The sequence below is a fragment of the Lycium barbarum genome, chromosome 12 (assembly GCF_019175385.1).
Source record: "Lycium barbarum isolate Lr01 chromosome 12, ASM1917538v2, whole genome shotgun sequence".
Classification (NCBI taxonomy): domain Eukaryota; kingdom Viridiplantae; phylum Streptophyta; class Magnoliopsida; order Solanales; family Solanaceae; genus Lycium; species Lycium barbarum.
In genome coordinates, this window is record NC_083348.1 from 100,791,052 (window position 1) to 100,801,407 (window position 10,356).

The following is a 10,356-nucleotide window of genomic DNA, read 5'->3' on the forward strand; positions in this document are numbered from 1 at the left end:
AAAATGAGTATTTGAAAAAGAAAAGGATATTTGAAAATTGTATTTGTATTTGGACATGGATATAACTTGGGAAAACGTTGAACTTTTGTGAATGATTTGGAATGAAAAATGTAAAAACAGATATATAGAGTTTTTCGAATTCCAGAAAATTACAACAATTTTATGTCCAAACACGATTTTGAAATCAAATTCCGGAACAGTGTAAAATTTATCCATGGCCAAACAGGCCCTTACATTAGAAAACCTTTAAAAAATAACCAAAACAGCAAAAACTCCCTGTAATATTTAACAAATTGATAGTCTACCAAGCTTCTAAAATCAACTTATTTGGAAAGAAAAAAAATCAATTTTTTTTTTCAAAATAAGTACATTTGATGAGCAACAATTTGTATTTGATCAATTAATTTAAAAATCACTTTAATTAGCAATTAGTGTTTGGTCAAGCTTTTAAAAAGTGTTTCTAAATGTATTTTCTCAAAAATATTTTTGAGGAAAACAATTTTTTAGCGTTTCTTCTACTTCCTAGAAATACTTAATTCCTCCCAAAAAATTTGGCCAAACACTGCAATTTTTAAAATAACCACTTTTGACCTTCCAAAAGCTTGACTAAACATGCTATGAGAACAGGTTTTAGAAAGCTAATACGTCATTACCGGCCCAGATAGAGGACACGACATGTAGATGATCTCCTTCAATGAAAGTATTAGTCGTGCTACAGTAGTAGTTTTGAAAATGAAAAAAGAATCTTAATCATTAGATCAGCTATATTTTGAAGATTAATTTGAAATAGGCATTATCACGGCTATGCATTTCTGAAATTTAACTTAAAAGATTAAAACTGTGTTTCATTATCTTGATCAAGTTCAATTTTCATCTGATTTTACCGAGAGCTTTTTTTAAGTTAAATTTAAATCCAATAAGATGGGAAAATTGCTGTTGAAACAACTATCAAATATTACACATTTCCAACTTCAACCTCAAACCCAAAAAAAAAAAAAAAAAGACAATCATCATCCCTGGCCGTTACAGTTTATTTCCCCTCAAACGAAAAAAAATAAAAAATAGATCTAGAGGATCCCTGGTCATTACAGTTTATTTTAGTTTCAGCCGCTGCTCCAACCTGGTGTCGGAGTGGGGTGTTCCATCAGGATTGTCTGAATCCACAACAAAATTGGTTTCCTTCATGGTATTCTAATTCTAGCATATAATTTGGCAGAGGCACGGAAGAGAGAGAATGGTATAAAATAACTGGTTATGATTTAAATAGAAGAATATGACCATACAAAGATTTCATGTCTTTTTTCATCATCGACCTCCTACGTCATAACATATAGATCTATGAAATGGGTCATATAATTAAAAGAACATTTGTAATGGGTCATAAAACCAGCTAACCAGACTGGAGAAACCCCAATCACTTTTACCTGGTTATTAACCCAATTCATCTAATTGTAGGATCCCCTGTGATAACTATCATGCTAAGATCATTTTGGTTCGCCGTGGTATCTACAACCAGTGTTTGCATTGGAATGTTCAGTTGAGCTCGGGAGCATGCACATTCTTGGTAGAAATTCCAGCATCGTTGCATGGTATAAAACAGGTATCTGAAAGCAATCGAATAACTGTAAGCAAAAGTGTTCCACAAAACTCTACTAATAAAACATATAGGTTTTTCGTGGTCCATCAAAGCAAAACTGGGCAAAAGTTGAAATGAAAATATTACCATCTCCAATCCAAGTGATGAAACGACAAATCAAGCATTACATTCTACAATCAACCCATTAAAATGTTTATTTTTTATTCACACCAGCTCATCAAAGGGGCTTAATGGATGGATGTGGGATCTCTAAGCAAAGCTACCAGCAAAGCAGTGGCAAAATGCTTACTTTGAAGATGATTTATGACCTGCATTCTTCCAGTAGAAGGGCCAAATCCATTCCTAATCAACAGAAGGAGATCCTTTCTATGATTTCTGCAGCCTATTACTTAATCACTAGAAATTTACTCCTTAGGTGGTGCTCAGCCAACTTTTAAGAGATAAAGGTTTTATCTGAAGGCCTTATTTCAACAAATAGTTTAGAAAATCTTATTAGTAGGCGCATTAGCGCATTATAATTTCTTGTGCTTTGATTTATGTTATTATTTGCTACTTTCTGTACTTTGATTACTCTATTTTATCTGTGCCGCTTTCGTGATTTGCATTTCCATATCGCTTTGAATTCCTTGATTATCCTGTTTTACTGTGTCGCTTGCATTATTTCATTGCAATATCGTTTTAAATCTTTTAACCTTATCTGACCCCCTTTTTATGCTTCTATTGAGCCGAGGGTCTCTCGGAAACAGCCATCCTACCTTGGTAGGAGTAAGGTCTGCGTACATTATATCCTCCCCAGACCCCAAGATGTGGGATTTCACTGGGCTGTTGTTGTTGTTGTTGTAGTTTAGAAAATCTTCCGATACATGAACACCTATTGCAGTAACTTTATACTGCACAATGCTGAAAAGAAACATATAGCAACTACAAGAACCTCAATTGCACTTCAGTTTAGTGATTCTTTAGAGATTTCAGCTGAATGATACATCAACGAGGCTGCAGGCACCAAAATTCACACGACACACACATGACCTATTTCGGTATCAAATATATGGAATTGTTTCCAGAACTAAAAAAGAACATATACTCATGCAGACATTTACATGTGAAAGTTTACCTATGCTGACATTTGGCAGGAGAGAGTCAAAATTTAGGCAATCAACAGATTCTTTTTGTTAGTGATAAGTAAATTAGGCAATCAATAATTCAGAGAAACAGAACAGATTTTAGCCACAGATTACAAATAGGAGTATATACAGTTGGTATTATAAGCATTCTTACACTCTTCCGTTAGCCAGGTGCCAGAATAACAGATAAATCTCTTTGCTTTTGAATTTTAAGAATTGTCTGATAAAGGAAACATATTGCTAAAATGCATAGGAAGAGCAGTTACAATGTTACAGTCATCATGACTGTGCACTAAAAAAGGTTGGAGATTAGGTAATCAGATTAAATATTGAGTTATTTGAGGTGAATAAACCTAGCCCAAGGACTTCAAACATTGACCAAATTGCTAGCCAATGTATTTTAAGAAAAAGACGTAAAGACTCCAAAATTATGAAGCAAATCAAGCATAAGAAAGAAGAGAAAAATCAATTAGTTTTCTTAGGAACATATTGCATACACAATTAGCCTTTTTAAAGCAATAGCTCGTAGAGTTTGGAGAAGGTAAAAATCGAAGATGGCACCATTAAAACCAAACAAATAACCAAAATGCTCAAATGCCGAAAGTGGAAAAGACTGCCCTTTTAGACTAACCTTCATCAGACATTCAGCCCTTTGCTCCGACAGGCTTGAAGCAATCAATATTGCACAATACAGCAGATTTCATCAATTCGCCAAAGCTGCCACCAATAGCATCCGTCAGTTATTAAAGCAGTTATCGCATTTTATACACGATCAGGCTATTCTGAATTAATTTAGCGGTAAAAGAGACTTAAAAATAAATAAATTGAAGAACTCTTTAGCCAGGGGTAATCTAACCGATCAATGCTGTTTCTAGCTTTCTCTGGTTGTTCTATATTATTATTCGTCTTCTCTGAGAGATCCATACTCTTGCTTGATTTTTCCTTGCGGTCGATGCTAGCTCTGGATTTATCTCTTCGATCTGTGCTTGTTCTAGGCTCTCTATTGTCTGTGATTTGCCTATATTTCTCCCTGTGATCTGTGCTTGACCGGGGTCTACAATCTGTGCTGCTTCGAGGGTTATCTAGTTGGCTCATGAGAAGTGCAGATGAAAAAATTGATTTCTCAATAGCTGATATGAACTTCTTCAGATGTTTTATATACTCCGGGAAGAGCTCCAAATCACAATGATTACCAGCTTTAATCCACAATGGCTCATATTTCTGCTTAGATAGCTCAAAAAGCTGTTTGCCATGGGAGCAATCAACTACATCATCTGCAGTGCCCTGGATACTCCCAAAAAAAAAAAAAAATCAGATATCAGCTAGCAATTGTGAATCCAAGAGTTACCATTATAATATAACTAGGAAAAAAAAAAGTTCTAGAGAGGGTACATCCAGAAAACAGAACACTATTTTAGAATATTAAAAAAAAAATGGATTTGTGATGATAAAAAATGATAGGGTACGGAATCAATTTGTCTCCGAGAAACTACTCTTAGCCTTTTTGTAAGGCAAATAACTCAAAATTATCTGTACTATTTGCATCACCTGCATCGACTTGCATAAAGCTCTAGAGGAAACAGTCCAACTGAGATTTTACATTTGAGTCTTCAAAGACATCTTTTAACAAAATAGCTGGAAAGTGTAAAAAGGGAATAAAAATGTAGATAAAATTTAAAGAACCAAAAAAAGGATGTAGATACTTTCAAGATAACATAAAGTGGCACCACTATATGTAACTTGACTATTGGAATATGGAGGACATATGCCATTGAAGGAAAAGAGGTCATATCAATGGGATAGACTAAAATAGAAAGGTCAACCAAAATAGGATGAAGGGCATGGAGTATGAACAACCCAACAAATAGAAAGGCACGACTTTATAATAAACAATTCTAATAAGAAAAGAAATGGTTAAAAACATTCTAAAACTCAAAACTTGTCCCAGAAGAAAAAACGATGTGAAGATTGGCAGGGGCGGGGGTGGAGTAGACTAGTAGAGGTTCGTAAGTGGAGGCTAAAATGGAGAAATCTGAAGGCATAATTGCCAAGAACACTAGATATTAGTCCAACCTCTATTCTGGTCCTCCTTAAACACAATCTAGCAAAGAAGATTTTATATACCCCAATATGCATAATCCTAGTGACCCATTTTATATCTAAAGATCACAGTTTAACCAGTGAATTAATTTTGAAACATATGACAACACTCAATTTTATCAATATAAATGTGGTAGTAAATGTTGAAATTTGAAAAAGAAAAATGAATACTCACATGAATAACTAGGACAGGACATCCAACCAATGGTATTTTGTCAATATTCTGCATCATATACAAGCAACTAGTTACACAATGAGCTCCAGTCCTTCAAATGAACTTCACAAACTGCTAGAAATATAAAGTTAACCTTATATATGTCAAACCAATATGTACGCTTCACTGGATACATTACACGAAGTCCAGAGAGTATTGGGCTGTGAAGAACCACTGCCCTCAATCTTGACAATCGTGATGCCAGATCCAGTGTGGGTCCACTACCAACTGATTGTCCGTATAGTATGACATCTTCCTCTTTCACCCCATATGTCTCTTCAAGACATCTATATGCAGCTTCTATGTCGGCATAAGTGTTCTGCTCACTAGGCTGTAAGAGAGAAAGAAAATAAGAGTTTAACACTTCAATCTCAACATACTTCTCTCTTAATTAATCATCAAAATAAATCTTTAATACCTTGCCTGTGGACCGCCCATACCCTGAATAGTCATATCTGCCAGAAGAAAGGTTTAAGGTAATTTGAACTTCAAATATGCATAAGCCCGTGTACTAAACACAGGGTTCAAAATCAAGTTTTTCACTAGCTTGTTCAAGAGGATGAGAGTAAGCAACTTTTTCCAAAACTCAGGGTAATCTTTCCCTCCAAGTTCCATCCAGATATAATTTACGCAATCAGGAAAAAGGACGAAAGGACCTGAACACAATGGTCCAAGTAGGCAGATCTCACTCGGATATCATAAAAGTTCCAAAAAGAGCTTAATGATTTCCAAGCCAATACATGAGCAAGGTAAAAATGTTACTTCTACAGCCCGTGGAGTCCAGATGTAAGAAATGCTTATCTCTTACCATAAAGAACCAAGCTTTTCGACATTACTTCTCATTCACCAGGTCTGACTGGAAAACTAATCCTAGCTTTCATCAACTTCAGCAGTACCGCAAGGAACAAATTCTCAACCAATCTTCTCTTCATATGAAATAACATATAGAAAAGCATCAAGAATAATGCCCCTTCATCCCAAAGTATTTGACACCATTTTATTCACATACAGCTTTTACAACTTTCAGGAAATAAAATAACTTCCGAATGCAAAAATTTGATGGGATGTTTTCTCACACAAACTAACTTTATTTATATATAAGACACAGATTAATGTCTTAAATCCGAGCGTCCAATCACATAAAATGGAACAGACGAAATATTTCAACTTCAATTGTGATGTGAGAACAAATTTTTCAACTGGTTTTCTCTATGTATCAAGCAACATATTAAAAAAAGTCAAGGATAATAGACAACTATGACACTTGCGAATAGGGATGGCAACGGGGCGGTGCGGGTGCGGGGTGGGGCAGGTTTAGACTTATGCGGTGCGGTGCGGGTATAGACATATGCGGGTGTGGGGCGGTGCGGTGCGGTGCGGGGCGGGGCGGGTCGAAATAAATTATTTTAACATTCTTTACAGTGCGAGGCGGGTGCGGGTTAGTGTTTAAAATTTTGAATGTGTTTGCTTTCATCGTGTCAGCTGGCACTTCTTCCGTGTATTTCTCAACTCTCTAGATAATGGTATGAAAATAAATTTGAAAGGCAACTGAGTGCCATTTTTCTCGGCATATATACTAACTTTATAAATAACACTTAAATTTACATGATCATTTTCATTTAATTTTTCCAGTAAGAAAAAATAATTTTGATATAGTTTACTTAACTAAGACAAGATTTCATTACCATTTCATGTCCACGTAGATAATATTCGCATAAGTGTGTATCTGATTATCATTTTAAGAAGATTCCGTCAAAGTTAAAATAAAGTCCATCTTATTTTAAAGTAAGGGCCATCAATTTTCACTGAGTAAAAGTAAACTCTTTGATAAAAATAGCATTACATGTGTACATAGTAATAATTCTTTTAATTCCTAAATTTTCAGATTCCCCCAAAAACAAAAACTAAATTTTTATATATTAATTAGTAAAGTTAATTTTTGACTAACGTAAACTAAAACTAACTATTATATTAGTTACTGAAAGTGAGCCTAGATTTATTACGTGGAGGATTATTACACTTAATAAGATCAAATAAGTAATTTTGGATGAAAGCAACAGAAAGATTAAAATAATAACTTAGTTGCCAGTGGGTGGTTAACTGGATATTATCTAAAAGGACTCATTTAAAGTCCAGTTATTCTCAACAGAGTTAAAAAATAAATCAAGAATGGATCATCATTATTGGGACAAGTTATACCCGCGGGTGGATGCGGTTTGTGCGCGGAGCAGGTGGACGCGGGTATAGATGCTTCGCGGGGCGGGGCGGGGCGGGTTGAAAATTTGTGGGTTAAGATAGAACCCGCCCCGTTGCCATCCCTACTTGCGAATTTCCTGATGCAAGATCTGAGATGCATCATTTGGATTAGACTTAAGGAAACTTAATTGTTCTAGAAATTGGCAAGGATAAAAGGAACTTCTAAACTACCTTGATGTATACACTGGATCCTATTACTAAATCAAAAAACAACTGTTTCATTCTCATCCGACAGCAAGGCATCTACTTTTCACCCCAAAAAGGAAAAAGCAAAAAACCTTAAATAATTAAAGTTAAAAAACAAATATTCCCTCTGTCCCAATTTATGCGAGACACTTTTCGCTTATCAAGAGTCAATTTGATTAATTTTAAAGTTAAAAATGGAGTAGATCAACTCAATAAGATAGCAATTTTTCTTATCTAATAATTTATACTGAATTCTACTGTTGAATCAAAAAAGCAACTAACTGTTTCATTCCATCTACTTTTCACCCTAAAAAAGTTAAAAGCAAAAAACTTTAAATAATTAAAGTTTAAAAAAATAAAAATAAAAAGTAGTAAGTAGTAAATATACCCCATTAAATTGACCCGAAGATGTTGACTGAGTTCAGTAAACAAGTCATACATCTGGCCTAGATCAGCTGCGTTCCCATGGGAGTAGAGCACCGTCAATATCGCCGCCGGATTCCTAATATACACCGCCACAATCTCCGTTCCTTTCTTCGTCGGTAACTTCAAGACGTCCACGTTTTCCTTCCCTGCCACGTCACTCAACTTCAATTTCCCCGTCGTTTCTTCCACCACCACACGATATGACGGTGGACTTGGCGGAAAAAACGCAAACTTTGCTGCCATTGATGACGTCACCGCACCCATTGCGTACAACAATATTTACACACACACAGCAAAAAGGTAAGAGATTTTATAAGTGTAGAATCCCACTAAATTCTAGATTTAGGGTTCCGAATCGAAATCCGTAATTATGGTAAGAATATCAACGTATATTGGTATGTATAGATTTATGCGTTTGAACGGGGAAGAAAAAGGAAGAGCGTGAGGGATTTCCGGCGTTAAAAAGGAAGAGACCACGTGTAATACAAGGCTGCTTGGAAAATTTTGTGTTGTACGCTGCTGTTGTACGGTAGGACAATGTACTACTCATGTGACTGTTTGACACGTGTCAGATTGGGTTTTACTGGTCCGTTGATGGCACACAGATGTGTCTGTTTTACTGGCGATGATGAGAATTGTGTTTGTATTATGTAATGCAAGATTACTACTTTGTGTAGTTTTACGTTTATTTGTACTCCTTTTATTTCTAACTTATTTTTTCTTTTTAATCCATTTAAATAAAATGTATTTTTCCTTTTCAGTAACTCTTTAATTTTAACTCTCCAAATAACATATTTAATATCACAAAATTAAATAACATTTTGATACATTTCGCATAGGCGTTTGGCCATGAAAATTAAATATCTTTCACTTTTTTTAGAATTATGAAGCTGGAGTTGGAGACGGAGTTGTATTTGATTATAAAATCATACAATAAATTGAAATGGAGGGAGTAATTTTGTAATTAAACTATTTAATTAAAATAAAAAACGTAACAAGTAAGTAGTACACTGGAAAATGTTTTTTAGTGAAGAAAGCGTGGATGATTTGGTAATAATTGACTTATGAAAACATGGGATTTTGGAGGGTTCGAAAACAACGGCTTTGGACAGTGTTGGGATTAAATAGTCTAAAAGGCTATCATGTTTGTCTAGTAAAGTCCTTCTCGGTTGTGCACAGCTTAACGTGTGGTGTATACCTTTTTATAATGATGAAAAGGAAATGAACAATATCCTGCTTGAATTTGTACTTAAGTTAGAGGCGATCCAGGATTTAAATTTTAGGATTTAACCTTAAATTTTTAGTATTTAATTCATTATATATTTAAAGTTATGAGTTCATATCTACTATTTGTTAGAATTTTAATATTCTTTTATACATAAATTTATACTCCGCATCGAAAGTTAAGAATTCAATTGAACCCATTTACTATGCTAGATACGCCACTGCTCCAAGTGTTAGTCCACTATTATTCAAATACTATTTGAATAAAATGATGTATACCAACTTTGCAGTTATCAGTCTTTTTCTTTTGTATAAGCATTTACTATTTGATACCACCTAACAGGATATTTAAATGTGTATCGCTTAAGATTCGAAAATGCTTCTTATCAGGAATTTTTCTATTCTAGACTAAAATTTAGAATGCCGGTCCTATTCATCCCACTACACTCGTTGATGGTAATTATTTGGATGTGCTTTCAAAAAATATGTTGTTTTTGCTCTTAAAAGAATTTGTTTGGCCAAGCTTTTGGGAAGCTAAAAGTTTTTTTAAAATTTAAAAAATATTTATCTTAGATATTTGGCCAAATTTTTAGGGCGGGGGAGGGGGTAAGTGTTTTTTAGTTATCTGAAAAATATAGCTTCTCCCCGAAAATACTTCTGGAACCTTGGCAAGCACAAACTAAAGCTCTAATATTAATAAAGGTGTTTTTCAAATTGATTAGTCAAATACAAACAACAACTGGCCAAAATATTTTTGAGAAGCACTTATAATGTAATGCACTTTAAAATAAGTGAATTTTGAAAGTTTGGTCAACTAAACTATATTTCTAGTAATCTACACAACTCTACTGTCTCGTGTGGATCATGTTACAACTTACAACCTTCAAATTCCGTTACGTAATTTTTGTTATAGGTAATACTACTTATTAGTGAAGTAACTCTTATAAATGAGTTACAAAATTACCACATGTAATTGATAGGAGAGTACTTTTATAAAATTACCACTTCATTGGAAATTTTGGATAGAGATTTACTATAAACCTATTACGTGTTCGAGGGCTTAAATATTAGTAAACTATTTCTCATTAACTCATTCGCATAAAATAAGTCAGTGTCAACATCAAATGACTCGGGATCTATTAACTGATTGATTAAGTAGTCAATATGAACTCAACATTTCAAAATTAATTGACGTGGATATATTTTTACCACTGTGTTGATGTTGAGCT

At 34.3% G+C, this 10,356-nt stretch overlaps 1 protein-coding gene across 1 annotated transcript; it reads right to left on the bottom strand.

Annotated features, from left to right (window-relative positions):
* Window positions 1-1,235: 1,235 nt before the first annotated feature.
* On the bottom strand, window positions 1,236-8,552 carry LOC132622220 (uncharacterized). The gene is made up of 7 exons (XM_060336782.1): window positions 7,866-8,552; window positions 5,454-5,490; window positions 5,130-5,366; window positions 4,997-5,044; window positions 3,578-4,005; window positions 3,353-3,438; window positions 1,236-1,604 (listed from the first exon to the last, which is right to left on the bottom strand). Exons 1-6 carry the CDS (start codon window positions 8,165-8,167, stop codon window positions 3,366-3,368), a joined length of 1,125 nt encoding a protein of 374 aa, XP_060192765.1. The 5' UTR covers window positions 8,168-8,552; the 3' UTR covers window positions 1,236-1,604; window positions 3,353-3,365.
* Between the last annotated feature and the right edge of the window lie 1,804 nt (window positions 8,553-10,356).